At 36.0% G+C, this 20,056-nt stretch overlaps 1 protein-coding gene across 1 annotated transcript; it reads right to left on the reverse strand.

Moving 5' to 3' along the window:
• Nucleotides 1-1,077: 1,077 nt before the first annotated feature.
• Nucleotides 1,078-19,856, reverse strand: KLHL15 (kelch like family member 15). Its single transcript, XM_082681665.1, has 2 exons — nt 19,139-19,856; nt 1,078-4,681 (listed from the first exon to the last, which is right to left on the reverse strand). The coding sequence occupies exons 1-2, from the start codon at nt 19,841-19,843 to the stop codon at nt 3,572-3,574; spliced, it is 1,815 nt and encodes a 604-aa protein (XP_082537791.1). The 5' UTR covers nt 19,844-19,856; the 3' UTR covers nt 1,078-3,571.
• Nucleotides 19,857-20,056: the final 200 nt, after the last annotated feature.

Below are 20,056 nucleotides of genomic sequence, written 5' to 3' on the forward strand. Positions count from 1 at the left end.
CTAATTTTTCAGGACTTTCATTTTTAAGATAAATCTCTTTTTAGAAGATATTTATCCCCAAACCAACTCTAATCTGATAGAATGTATGATCCCTAAAAATGTTCAGAGTACAAAAAAAAATAAAAAATGTATAATAGGCAAACAGGAAAAATGGCACGAGCAGTTTTACTGCCATATAGCCCTCATTTATATCTAATTTACACTATTATCTATGTTGTGTTTTACTTCAGTCTAAAATTTTAAATTACGTATTCTCAAAAGAGCTAGTCTTTTCTGAGAGATAGCTTATAAACTGAAATAACAATTTATATTATAAACTGAAATGTTATGACCTACAACCACATATACATATATAAAAATAGTCCCACTGAACGTCTGACATGTTTAGATAATGCAGCTCAAATAATTTGTTATAAAATACTTTAAAGCTTAGTTTCATGTAATTAAGACAAAACCATTTTTACCACTTCTCCCCACACAAATGTGTGTCCTTTACTATGACTCGAGCAGGCTTCCCAGAATGAGGTGTCCAAAGGTGCTGCTTTAGGAAAGATAAGTGAAGGGCTCAGTCGATATTTCACAAATTATAGTAACACTCACACAGAGTAATGAGGACACAGAGAAAGCTGTCTCAAGAAAAGCTAATAATTCTATTAATTAAGCTTTACTTTTTAAAAACCAGTAGTATTTCTTCCAATACAAAACCTTCAACGTGAGAATCTTGAATTTTATGAAAAGGTTGTAGTGCAAGGATTTTCTTTAAGCAGATTAAAATAAAAACTTAGAAGGTCAAAGACATGGAAGAGAACAAACGTTTCTAATTAAGATGCAATTAACAAAAATCAGCTATTTTTGTAAAGTCTGGCATTTAAAATGTAAAGTGAAAATTAACACACAAAGATCACAGCAATTACACTGTATAGTTTTAAATCTTACTGAATTTTAAAAAAACTATTTTGAGCACATATAATGTATATAAACAAAAATGGTTCCAAATGAAGCACACAAAAAATAAACTTGAAAAAAATTCTATGAAAAAATTTTCCATAGTTTAGTATAACAAAAATAAATCTCTTTCAGCAATTAAACCATAATTTTAAAAGGGAATGTAAGTTAATCATGGATTTAAAATAAGCTAAATTAGCACTACATATAAACAGAAGAGTTTTCTCATACATTCAGAACCCAAGCAATAACAACTATTCTTAAAGCTCAAAACTGATTACAGCTGACATCAGGTCAGACATGACTTACGTGTGAAGCTTAACCCAGAGTTAGTTCAAGTTAAAAGATTTCACAAATTTTCCAAAACATGAACTTTGATCTTGGCCTTGTGTTTTTACAATGAAGACCAAGAATATTCAATTGTTTGCCCAGATCTTACTTTAACTAGGACTACGAAGTCATATCTAAGCAATTAAAGAGAACCACCACTGGAGTGTAAAAGCCTGATGGGGTTCCCTGTCTCGGTCTTTTCCAGCAAAAGACAACAATGAGGAAAATAATGAAGACGTTACTGTTATTTTCTTTAAAGCAAGACGGCACACATATAAAACACTAAGCCAACTAATATATTAGAAAAAGAATTAAACGGCTAATCTAACTCCTAGTTTTCAAAAGTAAAATGACTAAAAATGATTTTTAAGATGTAGAAAAAGGCTTTTACCCATATTACCATGGGAAACAGGATACTGAATTTCATTTTTAGAAACTGAAAGTAAATGATAGGACCACTTAATAAAAATTTAAGTCTCATATACAAAAGAATATTAAGTTGATTTCTAAAGCCAATCCCAATGTTTCGCTTTTTAAAAAACTACTTATGTACCTGACTGTTTCTAGCCTCCAGTTGTAGTTTTAAAATCAGGTTTTTTTCATAGTTGTCTATTTTAATTGCAAAAATGAAACAAGTCTTCACATTTCCATGATTTCACTCTTCCATTTTATATTCAGTGGCGGCAGCAGCAAAAAAAAAAAAGTGAAACTAGAAAATTTACACAACAGCCATATAGAAGGCATTGCAATATTGCACCAATATCCTAAGATCTGGCAAGTTTTGCCAGTGTAGATCTAGTCTGTATCATATATAGAGTCTACTCAGAAGAAAATGGCATCAGTTTGAATGATCCACTCCCTGGTTATTCTTGCTTAATTTTGACAACTATATGCTTTTTCTTCGAGTTTAAAGAGTTGAAAGGTGCGGCTAATCCTAAAACACTTACTATAAATGCTTTTAAACAGTTATTCTTGATCCATTCTGAACTTTGAGGTTACTATCTTTCATGCTAGTAGCTTTCAGTAAATAAAACAAAAGCTGAGGGCTTACATCCCCAGTGCCACTAAATATTTTGTACTAAATAAACAAGTAGATATGACCAGTTAAGATTATAATTCTATTCCTTACCTCTAAGTCAAAACTGAGCTCAAATTTTCCACAAGTTGCTACTTTCCATTCAATAACAGATGCAGCAGCCTTATTGAATGTAAAGAATGGGAGTTGCACTTACTTTTAAGGGGCCTTTATTTAGGACTCTGGTATTACCTAAATTCTCTTTAAAAGTGCTTGCACGCTGCAGGGCCAGGGCTTGTCATATACCACTCCGATTCTCACTAAAAACAGGGTAACATTAAACAGACTGCAAAGAAAAACATTTTCAAAAAGAAGACATACATCGATAAGCAACACTAACGTTTACTTTTGAAAATAAAACATAAAATGTTAGTTTTCATAAAACCATACATGTTTCAGGAATATAAGGAGTTTGAATATTACTGAATCAGTATGGACTGAAGATAGGCTACTCTGATACCAAACGAGGACTCCAGTTCTTTTAACTTTCTAAAAATGTTAATACATGAAAAGACGTTACATCTAGAATACAACAAGTATGGCAAACCGTGTGTGCAAGTGCACTAGCTTAAAAATATAGAATCCTAACCACGCATAAAAGGGGATGTGCCTTATATATTCATAAGATGTAAGTAAGTATGGATATGCTCTCACTAACACAATGCAGATAAGAGAAGGCAGCTTAGAAATAGTGTTCTGAATATAAAAAAGTTAAATTTGTAGAAAATTTATATTTTTGCATTTTCAGCAAAAAGCCATGCAAAAAGGTCAAGAGTTTTAAACTTAAAAAATAAAATCAAAAAGTCTAACAGACTGCAATACACCGAAATAAATGTTCAAAAAGATTTCAGATAGAGATAGGAACTGAAATTACATCCAGTGACACTTATCAGGTCTTCTCTTAGAAGATGCATGACTCCTACACTGACATTTGAAAGAAATGTTTAAAGCATAACATCAACTTCCCAGATAAGTGAATCGTTCTATTAAACTGCTTCTGGAAGTAGTTTCAAGAGCTAGTGCTTAGAATTGACTTATTGCATGAGTTTGAGGCCACTAAAAAGAAAAAACAGGATGCGAGAACAGAATGAAAACATTTTCATGTATTAGACCAATGGCTTTGATAGTAAAACTAGTGAGGTTCTTCTTTATGTGTTTTAATTAACTACTTTGTCTCAAACAAATTTTTTGTTTGGCTTTATTGAAGGGAGAAAGATGCCATTAGTTGCAACGTCTGACCTCGTCCAGTATATATTCTGGAAAATGCAGGTTGCATACTTGTAAACCATCCAGCTTGCAGGGCATCCGCGGGTACTCATCTTCCTTCCATTTGTTTTCATCCGGATCAAAAGTGAGAATAGAATCGCTGTAATGACCATTGTAGCAAAGGCCTCCAAGAACCATTATCTGTTTGTCCAGCACAGTCACACCATGGCCACTTCTACCAATTGGCATGGACGCCAAGATGGTCCACTGATCAGTCTCTGGGTTGTACACTTCTGTGGAAGGGCATCCCTGAGACTCAAAAGAGGCCCTCAAGATCACACAGACACCACCGAAGACATAAAGCTTGCCGTTGTAAGAAATCATCTTGTGAAAACATCTAGCGTAATTCATTTTGCTCTTATTCTCCCAACAGTTGGTAACTACTTGAGTTCTCCTGGTCCGCTGTTCTATGGTCCCTTCTTTACTGGGGTCAAACACGCACACTTGTTTGGAGGTGGAAGATGAGGTGATTCCACCAGTGATAAACAACTTGTTATTGAGCACTGTCCCCTCATGTCCATACTTGTTAACTGGATAAGGATCCACAAATTCCCATTTATCATTGGTGATATCATATCTCTCTGTTGAATAGAAAGTCTCATCTCTGGTTCTGCCTGCTACAGCGTAAATAAACTTTCCAATAACACCAACTGCAAATTCTGAACGTGGTACAGACATGTCTGCCATCCGGAGCCAAGAGTTTTGTCTCGGGTCATACCTGAACACTTTGGAAGAAGCATGGAATTCGCCATCTGGGCCCAGTTCTTCCCCACCCAACAAGAACACGAAGTTATTCACGATAGCAAGGCAGTCCGGACGCAGAGGTACTTGTGGGCCCTCCAGTTCCCACCAGACTCTTGGTTTCTTTAAGAGAAGTATTTTACTGTTAACCATGCTATGTCCAATCATGCCTCGGAATACTGTAGTTTGGGGTTTGGCAGAGCGGATGCGGCTTGATTTCATGTCCAACAGAGGCTGCTGGTGAACGTTCTGAAAGTAATTCAAGGCTTGGTCAACTTCATAGCGCAGCTGTCGGGAGTATCTATAAAATTCTGATGTCTTAACCTAAGAATACAAGTAAAAGAATTTAACAACAAAAACAGAAAAAACAAAACATCAATGGCAAACAAAATATCAAAGCCCACTAAGATGATTAGCTTATGATTTTAAGCTACTTTACTAAAACTAATTTCCTGTTAAGATCACATACTTTCTTTTTATTATTTTTTTTACAAAGCTTTTATCATATTTGTTTTTGTAATTTCTATTTGTACTAATTTATGCACATTCCCAATCTTTTTAAAAGTAAACAAGTTATTTTCCAGGCACAAGCTAAATTCCTCTAACAAAATGTATTAATCATCTAATATATGTCGGGCCCTGGGCTACAAGTGGTGGCTATACGAGGACAAGTAGAGGTTTCACAGTAGAGGAAATGTTGGCCTTGGTTTTCTTAGCCACAAGGAACACTGTAAGAACACCCATGGCTGAATAATTTGGGGAATTAAGTTAGTGAGTTAGTAAAAATTTAAATACACACAAAATTCTCAGTTGGTTTTTGACATAAAAACTTGGTGTGATATCATTAACTCCTATAGTAATAATTCAGTTGACAAGAAAAGGTCAAACTTTTTCCTTTTTGTTTTTGGGGTTGGAACTACCTAATTATAATGACTGCTAACATCTTATGAAGCACTTTTAAGTATCATGCTAACTACTGTGGGGAGATGAAAAAAAAAAGTATAAGATGTGGTCCATTTCCTCAAAGAACTTAGAGTATATTTCAGGAAATGAAAACAAATACACATCTACCAGTTTTAAGTAAATGAGGCAATTGACAGTTAGGTATGAAGCTGTATAGCTCATCTGTGAGTGCTATGAACTTTAGATACAGAACATATCAAACTGGTCCAAAACATTCAAGGGATGTTTTGTGAAAGAGGTAGGAAGTTGGAAACCAAGCAGAAACAGCCTGTATCATAATGACAAGGGTGAGATAAGAGGGCTAGGATTTGGATGGTTACCATTTGGATCCTGTAGAGATAAAATCAACAGATTTTATACTTTTTCTCTTTATTGAAATTGTTCACTATTATTATTTGCTGATTTCTTTCACAGTTATTTTGCTAGGAGGAATTAGGCTGTATGTCCAATCATTGTGATCAGATGATTAATTCTTTGTATTAAGAACAATTATACGATCTTTCCTCTTAGAGGGGTCATTAGGCTAACAAATTAAATATTTAAGGGCCTACTGTGCACAGCCAGTAGTCTGACTGCCTCACAGGTTTTGAAGTAACAGAATCAGCATAGTAATTAAGCATGACATCAAGCAGCCCAGTATGGTGATTAACAATTCGATTTAGGAAATATCTGACTTTGCCACTCACAAGCTGTGTGATTTTGGGCAAGTGACTCAGTATCTTTAAGCCAGTTTCCTCATCTGTATTACTGGGACAATAGCGCCTACACCTCATAACCCTAAGGTAGGAGACAGGCAAGATAATCCTACACGGAAAGGACTTAGTATGGTGCCTGTCATGTGGCAGTGCAGAAAAAATTACGGCTGTTATTAGCTATTATTACTGACCAGGGGACATCTGTGGAAGTGTCACTCAATTTACGTTAATGCATCTGATGATGTGCGTTTGTTTGTGTAAATATTCAGTCTTCCAGAAAGTAGAGGAGAAATGAGAAAAACTGTTACTCTGTACCTAATCCTCACCAGAAAAGCATGACTGATGACATGCAAGTAGGAGGAAGCTTTAGAGGAAGCAGCCGTGTTGTTTGGAGATCAAGAAAGAAAGGAAGGGGAATGCTGCCCATAATGGATAGGCAGATTTCAAGATTTCAAAGGAAAAACAGGATCAATTCCAAGATCAGAAACTGTGTAAAGAAGCTCAAGAAGGCTTGGAGGCTCTCAAAAGCATAATGCTGACTACATAATTGCAAAACATACTGATGAGGGGAAGAAAGTATCTAAAAAATCTGATGTGCTGCAGAGAGCTTTCTGGAATTCGGATGTTAAAAAACCACTTACGACAGATGGTAAAAAACAGGCACATAAAACAAGTATTATAAAGAGTGAAATGGAGCTGTAAGAATATTGTGAACAAAGCTAAAGCCTTAGGAGGAATTGTGACTTTACAAAGTGCCAGATAGTGAATAAATGGCATTTTAGGGGTTAAAGTAAAAAAAAAAAAAAGTAGAGGAAAAAGTGAATTCCCCCCTGGAGGAGGTGGTTAATGTAATATTAACAAAGATAAAGAGAAACAGCCTCCTATCTTATTCCCATTCTCGGCTAAGAATATTATATTCTTTCCAATCTGAAGATCAAACACAATAACTAAGAAAAAACTTAAATCCAAGATGGCTGAGAAAAAAGAAAAACCAGGCAGATATTCTCACCGAGTTCAAGTCATCTGATCTCACAAATCACGTCCTGGGATCCTAGGAGCCTTCACAGATAAGGTTGCTTAACTGCTCTCTGTAATGTGTGTGGAATCATGAAGGATGGCAGAGGACTAGAAACCAGACAGATTTCCGAACTAAGACTGGTTAGCTTGAGCCTGATCCTGCATTGTTAAAAACTAGTTAGCACTTGCATATAATAAAGCACTACAAACTAGGAGGCAACACATACTCACCCAGTAATGCCAAGACTGACCATTTCTGGTTTAATTTTTGATGATGTAACAACACTGCTACAGAATGAGAGAACCTATGACTTCAGCAAAGTAATCAACAAAGCTTAGTCATAAAGAAAACAGAAACACTAGGGACCCACGAACCACCTGAAATTGCAACAGTAGTTATGTTAATGCATTTGGGGGAGAGGGGGGAAGTCCAAAGCTTTTATCAGATGTTCCAGGGATCCACAAACTCCAAATGTAAAGCTTTAACTGACTCTATCCTCACTGCGAACCAACAATGTGATATGACAGTCTTAAGAATAAAATCATGGACTGAATTAGACAGTCCCACCCTCTCTGTTCAGGTGAAACCACAACTAAGTGTTCAACTCCACCAGTGTACTTTAGACAACAAAGTGGATCATGTCGAGAAGACAGCAAAGAGATCCAAATCACAGGAAGAGTGGTCAAACAGATGAAGAATGTTTCAATCCACGAGAAGACTCAGGAGAGAAAGATGGCAACTGTTTTCAGGACCAATAAGTAGAAGTTAAGAGAAAGACTTTAGGCCAATATAAGGAAAAGCTTTGCAATTAGGACTGACAACATAATGGATGTTCACTGCATTATTATTTGTAAGAGCACAAAAACTGGGCACAACTCACATATCTATTAATATGAAATTGGTTGACCAAACTCTGGTATATAACATGCAATCGTTAAAAGGAATGAGATTAATCCACATGCAGTTAACACAGACATTCAAAATGTCAAAATGACAAAACCTGCAGAACTGTATATATAATACTCTCAAAAAATAAAAATGGACTGTTTTGCACAGTCAGCAGTATATGCAGGGGAAAAATGTATATAATACGAGTACAACATATAGTTACCAGTGAGCTCGTGAGGGGCTTGCCCTTTTGAGATTCGAAATAGGTCTGTATTGGGCTTTTCTACAGGGACTACAGTAAAAAGGGTACAGGTACATGTTCCCAAAGTGAAGAACTGTCTACTTCTGGAGTCTAGCATCCTGCCACTGAAGGTAGTGCAGGTGTGGCCACCTAACAGGAGGGCTGGAGAGGAATTCCAGCATCACACGAGGACTAGGCAGAATGGACTATAATGGCTTTCCACCTTCCAACCCCAGGTTCTTGCAGATCATGTCAAACTGGGCCAGCTTAATGGCTTCCTAGAGTCACTTCCTAGCCTTTTCTTTTTTTTTATATACCCAATCTTCTGGTCCCTTTGTCCTCTCCCTATTCATTCTATCATGCTCCTTTGATATTTGGGTTCCAATGAGTTTACAAGAATCACTTCAGCACTATGTTGAAGTCCCAGTCAAAGCTACATCTTTACCTGATCTGTTCTACCTCTAAGCCCACAATAATGGAAGTTGTGCCTTTTTAGATAGCTATTATACCCTAAGAGATATTCTAACCAAAGAAATTTAGCTCCTACTTCTCTCTGCCAAGGCTAGAAGTTCTAGACCTACCTTGCCTTTTCCCAGGGCTACTTATTGCTGCAATTTTCCTCTAAAACCACACAATATCAATAAGCATAACTAGCTTCTCCATTCATGATAGAAACAGGAAATTAATGAATCTGTGATAATCCTGGACAAAGCAGTTACAGATACACTCTGCTTTAAAACAAAAAGTGTAGGGCCAAAAGCTTCTTTGTGAATGGAATCACTTAAAATGCATTAATGAAGGGAGCTATCCAAAAAGAAACATGTGGCTCATCTTTTCACAGAGAAACCATTTCTCTCATCATTTGCTCCTCATATAACAGTTTAACTATCTGTGTATCAGGCTCTCTCAAAAGAAAGATATGGAAAGAATGACATTTCTTTCATGTTCTGAATTACTTTCCTTATCCTTCCTAGGATTTAAAAAGCTGTCTTATTTTAAAACTTGGAAAGATTATCACTTTTCTTGCTTTGATATTTTAAAAAATTGTATTATGAAAAGCATTTTGAAGTGAAAGTATTTATTACCTCTTAAAAACAGTGATCTGAACATTTTAAATTGGCCATTTCCTCCTCTAATCTTTTGGTTTAATGAAATTGTGTGCATGCACATATGCATGTAGAGAAAATGTGAGAAATTAATAATTTTGAATGTGATTCCTCTAAATATGTTTATTAAGTCAAAGAAATAATAGCTAGCCATTAGCACTGGGTAAAAATTCCATGATTCTCTTCTCATTGTCAAAATGTTATATAATCCACTTACTAACTTTTTAACTTTTCAAGGTAATTTGTTTATACTGCTCTTAATTTTGAAAGAATTAAAATGAAGCAGGCAATATAATTAAAACAGGCATTTCCATAGAGCTTACTACCTTTATTTGATTAAAAATCTACAATTTAAAAGTATCTACTAAAACAGGCTATAGTTTAAAAAATTATTTTAGGCTTTCAGCCAGCCAATTTAAGGTATTATCAGCTGTTTCACCTTTCAAAAGGATTTTTTAAATGCCCAATATACTAAACCAAAGAAACAAAAGGCCTTTGATTAGTTTATCCAGTTGTAGGGAGGTGGGAGGGGTGAGGACTGAGGGTTAGAATAATCTCTGAACTCAAGATCCCAGGTTTTAGACTTGACACTGTCCCCAAGTCACTGTGTGACCATGGAGCCTCCAGTTTAGGTATTTTCCCTTTATAAAAGGTGTAAGTTGCATGAACAGACATCTCTCTGGCCCTCCTACATCCAAAACTGCTAACCTAATTTTTGCAATGATGAGTATAAGGTGTCATGTGGAAGGAAGACTGAGTCCTGGCTGTCAGTTTTATCATTCTTCCTCCATGATTCAGTATTCTCAAAAGAAATACCCAGAAATAAAGCAGTTACTGTCATGGAGCTTTAGTGCGAAAACAAATTATGTCTTTGGGAACCACAGCTACATTTGATATTAATTTTGATATTCAGTAAAATGTGGAAGTCTTTATATGTTGTACTGCAAAAGCATCTACCCTGATATCAGAGGTTTACTTATAAAATCATGCTCAGGGCTTCCCTGGTGGCGCAGTGGTTGAGAGTCCGCCTGCCGATGCAGGGGAAACGGGTTCGTGCCCTGGTCCGGGAGGATCCCGCGTGCCGCGGAGCGGCTGGGCCCGTGAGCCATGGCCGCTGAGCCTGCGCGTCCAGAGCCTGTGCTCCGCAACGGGAGAGGCCACAACAGTGAGAGGCCCGCGTACCGCAAAAAAAAAAAAAAAAAAAAAAAAAAAAAAAAAAAAAATCATGCTCAGAACTGAAGCTTGTATTGATTTATGTGACACACAAAAAGCTAGTTACAAAGTACCTTTAATTAATCCCTTTGTCCTGAAAAACTGAATAATGACCAGGGATAAGGCTATTTTAAAAAATTAGTTCCTGTTAAGCACAAATCCTCTCAGTAACACTATAATTGCAGTCAAATACCAAACAGTTAAAACAAATTTTAAAAAGGATTACACATCCTGTCTTCTCCAAGTAGGCAAGAGTCTAAAGTATTGACAGCTTCAGAAGGCAAGTGACCAGGGCAAATGGGGGAAAGGGAAAGGACTCCCTCACGACAATATTCTTATAAGAGTTTCAGCACAATTTGATGAGTCCTCTATCCCTTCAACTTTTCTATAGATAGTGAAAAATATTTAACTCAAAAATAAATGTGCTTCATATGTAGAAAATAAAGTTATGGTTACTAAGGGGGAAAGGGGGGCGGGTGGGAGGGATAAACTGGGAGATTGGGACTGACATATACACACACTACTATATATAAAATAGATAACGAGTAAGAACCTACTGTTTAGCACAGGGAACTCTACTTAATACTCTGTAATGACCTATATGGGAATAGAATTTAAAGAGTGGATATATGTGTATGTGTAACTGATTCACTTTGCTGTACAGCAGAAACTAACACAACATTGTACATCAACTATACTCCAATAAAAATTAATTATAAATAAATAAATAAATGTGCTTAGGGAATTCCCTGGGGGTCCAGTGGTGAGGACTTGGCGCTTTCACTGCCAAGGGCCCAGGTTCGATCTCTGGTCGGGGAACTAAGACCCCACAAGCTGCGCTGCAAGGCCAAAAATAAATAAACAGATAGATAACTAAATAGGCTTAGAAAGTCTAATTTCCTTCCAATTTTGGTACAACAGTAATAGAGCACCACTAGAAATTAAATGAGTGCACAAGCCTAAAAGGTAGAAAATAATGTAAAAGACTTAAGAATATCTTATCACCTGATTACACTAATATGTAGATAGTACAACTAAGTTCTAGAATTCACAACTTTTTTTACACAATTTTTCCCTACTTATGGAAATACCCTCAACTACGTCAATATTTTATTTATAAATACGGAAGAGCAGAAGGAAAGTCAAATAAAAGGTTTAATCCTAGAACTAACTTCTGAATGAGCAAGGCTTACCTATGACACATGTAACATTTTCTGGGTAAATATTAAATTTGAGAATTAAAACTTTAAAGCCTAAAATCTTAATATACCCCCGTGGTTCCTTTCCTGCTCCTAACCTTTTCTCCAGTCATTTTCTGAATTCTCTGATCCTTTTCGATTTCTGCGTATCATTTGGTTTCTCTCCCTCTCTTTATTTCCCAATTCATTAAAAAGATTTTCTCCTTTTACAAGTAAATGTGGCTGTCCCCATTCCATGTCTTCCTCTCCTGTTACTCCACAGTCAGTTTCCAATTCTATGCTTTTGTCTTCATCTCCCTTTTATTTAAAAGGAAAATCAGCAAGTTAGGTTGAATTTTTTAACTCCCATTTTCAGTAGGTTCCTACCAGCTTAATACAACCTTCTAATAGTCTCTTTCCCAGGGGATTTCACAGCAGTCAACACCTAGTCAACTCCAGGAACCTGGAGTGAATGCAAGTCAAAGGTGGAAAATAAGAGCACTCCATATCTATACACAAAGGGCAGAAGACTGGAGAGGAGAAAAACACCTTGGGTGATTTTTAAAGAAGTGCACATGTATTAATTACAATCATCCAAGTCCATGGGGCTGGGAGGGAGGGGTCGATAAAAAAGAGACTGATGCAGAAAAAGACATTGACTGAGAAAGTACGCTTAACCCACTGACCTAGTTTCAAACAAAAACCTGCTAATCTCTGTGCTTTCACTCCAAGGGGCAAGTGAGCTGATTGTTAAGTAATTTCAAGTTTATAGCTGTATAAGTACTATTTAATATATGAAGAGGATTTAAAACTTTTTCAAAAACAACTCAAGCTTATTAGAAATTCTAATCAAATTTCACATTGGAAATCCAGGTTACTGTCTTCTAAAAAATATTTTTATTGTCAAATACAGCACTGCTTGTTTCTTCTAAAACTGTGAGGGTTAGAGGGAAATTTGTTTTTTCCTCTAGATTTGTCTGGCTGTAGTTTAAGTCATTAGAAATAATTACTTTTTTCGAGTTTTGGGGCTAAACTGTTTTAACACTAAAGTTAATGGTTTGGTTTCTGGACAGAAATTTTGGATTGGTCAAGTGCTAGATTAATCAAATCATGTTGCAGTGCCTAAGTGAAGGAATTCTGAGGGGTACACAGCCCCTACATTTTTACATAGATGTGTCCTTGCCCAGGCAATTTCATTACCAAGTGGGTTGTGCCTCAACCAAGATATCGCACCACCCAAGCACGACACATTAAGAATAAATTTCCTTATGTGTCATAGTCCATTGTTAATGCTATATAAACCAACTATGCTGATAGAGAAATATTTGGAAGATTATCAGTGCTTTGTGAAGACCAGTTCTGAGAGCTACCATGTTCTTAGGAAGGTACTAAGGGTCTTAGTAAGGTATACTTGGATACTTAATTTGTAATCCTTAAATTCTATCAGTTTCAAGGTGAGTCCAGGACACCTTACCCCATTTTAAATTGTAGCTTTTAAAGCCACAAATTCTGGTCCTTAAGTAAAAGACATTAAAAAAAAAAAAAGTGTTAGCCTTTCTGAAGCATTTTCACTCTGATCCTAGGATTAATACTCACTAGTAATGAACTTATCTTTTTTCAATGGACTATCGAAATTATCTCAAGGCTGTAAATATCCTTATAACAACAAACTTTTATAAAATGCAGATATGATTTGCTAAATCCAAATATATTCTCAGTGAAAGAGAACTAACATCTTCTCTCATTAAAACATTAGCTTTGCTCTTCAAAAGTTAAATAAACCTAATTTGGGGGGATATGGTGAATTACATTTAACAGGTTAGGGGAAAAAAGCACATTAGGGTATCTGAATATCATGAGCTAGTTTATAAAACAAAATATTTGGAATAAAGCAGAATTCATCTATATAATCTGATTCCTTAAAAAATAATTTTCTTTCCTTTTGAAAAATTGTAAGATCTTATGATTATGATTAATATAATTTCTAAGGGGATCATTAATATGCTAGATCTTACCTTACGCATATTTATGATACTGAAGATGCCCTGGGTTCAAAAATATTAAAATGTCACTTTACTAAAAAATCAACATATGGGTATTTTAATGAATAATTTAACAATTTTGCTAAAAAGATCTTTTCTGTACAAAAAAGTAAAAGAGGCATTTTGCCAAATATACATTTACTTAATAAAATGTTTTCAATAAAGCAATAATTGTTTTTTAAAAACCAAAAGACCAAAGAGAGCAAAGTTTAAACTATTTAAATCTTCACATCACTGAAATTCAGAATGACAAATGTCAGGCCTTATCTCTGTTAACAGATGCAAAGACCATTAGAGTTAGTAAAAATACATGACGCAGACATTTGCATTACGTAAAAACTGAGATTGAAGTCTAGTATTAAAACTGAGAATGGACTATAGTTAAAATGAATCATACTCCTAACCAACTATGTCAAAAGGACAAGATCCTTAATTTTCAGCTTTCCTCGATTATACAGGGAAAACTCCAGAATTCTGCTTTCACACCTTACAGTGTTCCCACATCTTACACTTTTTTCAGTGCCATTAAAATTCTTAGGCTATGTTTTGTTCATGCAAACATGTTAGAATTTTCACAGCTCTGTAACAACTTCTAAACCACCCAAGCAGGCCCACAGGGTTAACTACATGCTTCCTGTACATGAGGGTCCTCTCCCTACTCTAGTAGCTTGGACTGAGAAGCAAGCAGACCCGGGTTCCAGTCTGGACAGTGCCACTTAACCTGGGATAAGACTCCTAACTCTTCTGAGCCTGTTTTCTTACCTACAAAACAGAGATAACCTGCAGACTCTACCTATGTGTAGAGCACTCAGTGCAAGGCCTGGCATATAAGTGTAAGGTGTTCAGATAAGTAGAATCACTGCCTCTAAGGAACTGGGTGAGGAAATCTGGAAAGTCTTGGTCTCTTGGGTGATGATCCTGTCCCAGAGTCAGTACAAAAGTTAAGACAGTCTGTTTTCAGCTGGGGAGAAAATCCAGTAGACGACTAGGGGAAAAGATACCGCAGAAGAATAAACCCAAAGATTTCGACACAGCTAGAGGGCATGATTCGGGTCCCTGGAATCAGTGGGGGCTATTCCTTAGGGAGAGGCAGAATGGCCCCTTACAAAGCCATTGCTCAGATCTGATCGTTACTACCAAAGGAAGAATTAAAATCTCTAAAGGTTTCTTCACGAAGCTTTGTTCAATCACTTTTTATTTTCCTGAGGCCAGGGAAAGGATTCTGACAAAGAGATGCTATACTTAAGTTATCTTCATCAGCCATTCCACAGAATAGTTAAGTAGGAAGGTTCACTTAACACTAAACTGTACAGAACATTTCTAAAGGCTAAGGATCCAGGAGAGGGTTAAATAAGTGAGAAAGGCTGTTTAATGTATGCATATTTAGAGTTTCTAGAGCACAACTTACTCCCTGAACTTGTAGAGCAGCGCTGTGCAACAGAAATATAATCTGAGCCACAAATGGGAGCCAAAGATGTAATTTTTACACTTTTTAGTGGCCATAGTTTAAAAAGCAAAAAGGTGAAACTGACTTTAATAATGTATTTTAGCCCAATATATCCAAAATATCATTTCAACATATAATCAATATAAAAGTTAGTAATGAGGTAATTTATATCCTTTTTGTCATCTTAATCTTTGAAATCTCAAATCAGACTTGTCACATTTCAAGTATTCAAAAGCCACAAGCAGTGATTGTATTGAACAGCATGGTTCTAGAGATACACTACTTTTTTAATAAGAAAGAATAATCTTTTAATTTTGACATTTTAGCTAGTTTTAATTCCAATAAATTGAATGGAAGGGCTCCAAATTTTTTTTTAAAGGGAGGGAAATTTTATGAATCTAAAAGGAACCTAATGCAGAGTAGTGTGAATAAAGTCCTTGATGATTTTAGTCATAGGATTGGGCTACTTAGCCTCCTAATACAAAAAAGAATGGCAAATTCTAAGTTTGATCAGAGTTGCTAAGTGGTTTTCCAAGACTTTCTCTGGCATTACAACAGTATTTTCCTGTAATTGTTCCTGAAAATACACGATGCTAAAAAGTAGGTGTGTTAACAGGAAATATAAGGAAGAGAAGAACTAAGTTAACACCAACACAAGGAAATAATCTGATAAATCCAGAATGTGGGGACACACTAGGACAATTGGTAATCTGATCTTTCTAAAAAAAAAAAAGTGGGGGGCTGTGTTAGATTCTTTAAGAAAGATTAAACAGACATGATAACCAAAAGCAATGTGTAAACCATGACTGGATTCCAGGGCATTTGGGGGACAACTCTGAATATGAACTAGCTGTTAGATGTTATCAGGGTCTTATTGTTAATTTTCCTGGGTGGAATGGTATTGAACCTGGGTAGGAAAAAGTTCTTATTCTTACGAGAGGCATGCTAATAAGTATTAAGGGACGAGATGTCATGATGTTTTCAACTTATTTTCAAACGTTCAGCAAAGGAAAAAAAATCTACATAAAGAAAATATGGTAAAATGTTAACAGTTCTTGAATCTAGGTGATAGCTATATAGGTATTCATTATACTATTCTTTCAACTTTTTGTATGTTTGAGCATCCTCATCATAAACGAGAAAAAGGAGAGACAATTTCAGATTTAAAGAGGGACGTAATAACAAATGTGCTGTATGAACCTCGATTCAATCTTTAAGAAACAGCTTAAAAAAGACATTTTTGGGAAAACTGAGAAAATCAGAAAATGAAATGGATATTACAGATATTAAGAGATGACTGTTAATTTCAATAATGGTATTATGGTTATGTAGAATTTCCTCACTCTTGGGAGATAAGATGCTTGCTGAAGTAGTTAAGGAGGAAACATCACATCTACAACTTTCTTTGAAATGGTTTAGCAAAAAACAAAAATTTAACATAAAGGCACACACTCTCCTCTCTATCTAAAAACAGGGTGGCAAAATGACAACTATTAACCTACAAGATATGTTTATGGGTGATCATTCTACTGTTCCTTCAGCTTTTTTGTATGTTTACAAAGTTTAATAGTTTTTAAAAATTGAAAGCTAAAAAGTGCATATTAACATTCCATTTTTCTAAATTTCAGCAAATAGGATAAAACCACAAATCAAAACTGCCTACACTTTTCCCCATGTAGATCCTCATACTAAAAAAGGACCAGCACAGATGTACTATGTCTTTATTTCTGTGCCCTTTCTGGTTCCATGCATATATAATGGTTTTAAAATGGCCTTGTTTGAGACCTGCAGAGTGTTGAGTACAGGAAAAATAGATGGGCCCTATTTTCAAGGAGCTCAAAACAGTATGGTGTAAAATAGTCCAAATTCTTATTTCCCAACCAAATTTTCCATTCTAGTTTCTGAAGTTTAATTTCTAGAGATAAGTTCTCAAATCTGCTTAGTGTTTTACAACACATTCCTTTGATAAACATTATCTCTCACACACTGCTAAGACAAGAATCACCAACTACCTTCCCTTCCATTTACCTTACCAGTATCACAAATAAAACTGGAAGATTTATATTATAAAAAACAGAAAGATTTCTCTGTAGCCAGGGCCTTATTAAGTTTTTGTAAGAAATTAATTCAAGAAGGAAGCCTTAACATTTTTATTCTGATGAGATTCCCAATACCTGGCCAATAAGTAATAACCACATCCTACGCTATATATGCAAACAGAACCATCAGAAGGTACAAGTGGTGTTTTATATGATTTACAAAACTGGGAGTTCCCTGGCGGTCCAGTGGTTAGGACTCCATGCTTCGATCCCTGGTCGGGGGAATTAAGATCCCACAAGCCGCGCAGTGCGGCCAAAAAAAACAAAAAAAGAAAGAAAGAAAGAAGATGATGAAAAAAAAAAAAAACTACAAAATTACCTGATGGTATTAACTTCCAGCCACTGTCACTATTGACCACCCTGAACTGATAGTTGGAATATAAAAAGGCTCTGCAGCTCAGCACTTAATCATTTACTGCTATCAATTACCCATCATAATGTCCTACAAGAGGGAAAATTTTATTCTCTATTTCATGAGCACTTCCATCTAGACTGAAGTTGAGGGGGGTTTGTTTGCTTTAATAGTGGGAAAGCATTTCCATCTAACATGTAAAGACAAAACAGGATTCCCCAGGAAAAGAGAGCAATAAAAACAATAGTAAGGAAAAAAATCAAAACATCAGAGAAAAATGATTTACATTGTTGATGTGGGCTGATTATCACTGAACAAAAAATAATTAAGAAATGTATTCTTTAGTTTCAATTATTTGTCATATCAGTACATTCTGAGAATAAAGATAAAATCCTACAAAACTGAGTTATCTAGTAAAAGTTTAAGTTAATGATATTTCACAGCATTTCAGAGGGGAAAAAAAAAGACATGCCAGGCTGCTGAGTGTTATTCGAAGGCGCAAATTTGTTTATTTTTCAAATGGTGTAAACAACCCTCCTTTGCAAATATTATATTTTTATCACCAGGTCTGGTAACTAAAGCTGAGGAACCACCTAACATGAAGGGTGTCGACCAAAGCTTTAAGTGTGCTTTCTAGAAAGAAGAAAAGATGCAAGAGGTAAACAGAGCGCCAGAGGTAACCATGTGATTAGAAACCAATTAAGTTAAGCAATTACTGAAACTGCTTTCTCTCCTTTGGGCAAGAGAGCATCACAACTGAGACTCTGATATAAAAATGAAAAATGCTTACATGCAAAAAGGCCAAGGCTGTTTTGGAGAAAGACAATTTTAAGACAGCAGAACTATTACATGGTAAAATGCACACAGGGATATTTGATCAATGTAGATAGAGGATCTATAGTCTACTTGTTTAGAAATGCCAAAACAACGATTTTAGACAAACATATGTTTTCAAGATTAAATTTAGTTAGTATTCACAGTGAAGGGGGCTGGGGGAGACGGATGGGGAGGCGCAGAACTAGGCAAGAGTAGGGAAGAAAATCAGTGCCAGGGCCTACTGGTTTTCAAGAGCTATTTTATGTTTCCTCACTACATTTTAGAGGAATACGAAATTGTGTTAATACTTATCATTCAGAACTACAAAACTCCTCTCAACTCTAATTTCAGCATGATTCACTTAAATTCATTTTTGAAAAGAGAGCTAGACGGACCCAGTTCAAATTTAATTACTCTGTGAAAAGAAAGAGAAGCTAAAGCAAACTTATAATATTTGGGGTTAAATAATTATGCTTCAACTTTAAAAGTACTTTCAAAATGAAACTATTCTACCACCTACCTGGTCCATCTTTCACCCACAAAATTGTGTTTTAAAAAACCTAAATACACAAGCTACAACAAATTAGACTTCTTACACATAACTATTCTTAAAAACTATTTATTCTTTCTGGCTCCTGACCAAGCCTGAGAATCTTATCTATAAAGACATACTGCCTTATTAGCTAAACGATGAGTCCTGTCTATTGCTTTCAAATGCACCAACCTTCTCAAAAACACTGGATGGGGTCATCAAACAAAACCTGATGTTCTGAATGATGGTATCGGTATGTCTCCAGCGTCTTCTATCATGCCGCAGCCAAGACTGCACAGCCTCGTACAGCTCTATCTCTGGGAACCTGCTCAGATGATCATTATCCAAGTAAGACATGAGCTTCTCAAAGCTCAGATAAGACAGGAAGTCAGGCCTGGACATGAGTGGTACGAAGTTGTCTAGCAGAAAGGCGTCCAACTTCTCCCTGACTCCCTCGATGTTTACACCGAAATCATCTAAGAGTCTCATTATTTCTGCACAGTTTTCTAAGCAGATTTTTGCTAATAGAAAAGAGCAGCAGAACTTCACCACTTCTATAAGTTGAACATACATGGCAGCCTGAAGAATCTCATGAACAGTACTCATACTCAGTTCTATAGTTCCATAGTACATAAACTGAAGGACGTGGCTGAAACCGGTAGCAGTTAGACCTTTTAAATGAATTTTGTCCTGATCTCGCTCCCTCATATCTGCGGTAAACATAATTCTGAAGTAATCACTCTGGGTGGCCAAGAGTGCTTTATGGGCCTGGAACTGATGATCTTCAATAACCAGAGTGACATCAAGAAGCAATCCCTCCTCATACAGTGCTCTGAACCCAGCAGAGACACTGGTGTCATGGATGGAGGAACAGAATCCTTCCACGTCCCCTGCCATGAATCACCTGGAAAAAAAGTAATCAAAGAAAACTGTGTTAATCATTTCCATGCATTCTGAAGACATTATTAACTTAGAGCTTAAAAAGTTTTTATAATTATCTCAATTCCACTGCCTAAGTCCTACATGTACAAACCCTTTGGGAGAAAACAACTTAAAGGTTTGTGGGCTAATTTTTTGGCTTCCCTACCTGGGGGAAAAAATCTATTAAAT

Source organism: Grampus griseus (genome assembly GCF_964374135.1).
Source record: "Grampus griseus genome assembly, chromosome: X".
In the NCBI taxonomy this organism is placed as follows: domain Eukaryota; kingdom Metazoa; phylum Chordata; class Mammalia; order Artiodactyla; family Delphinidae; genus Grampus; species Grampus griseus.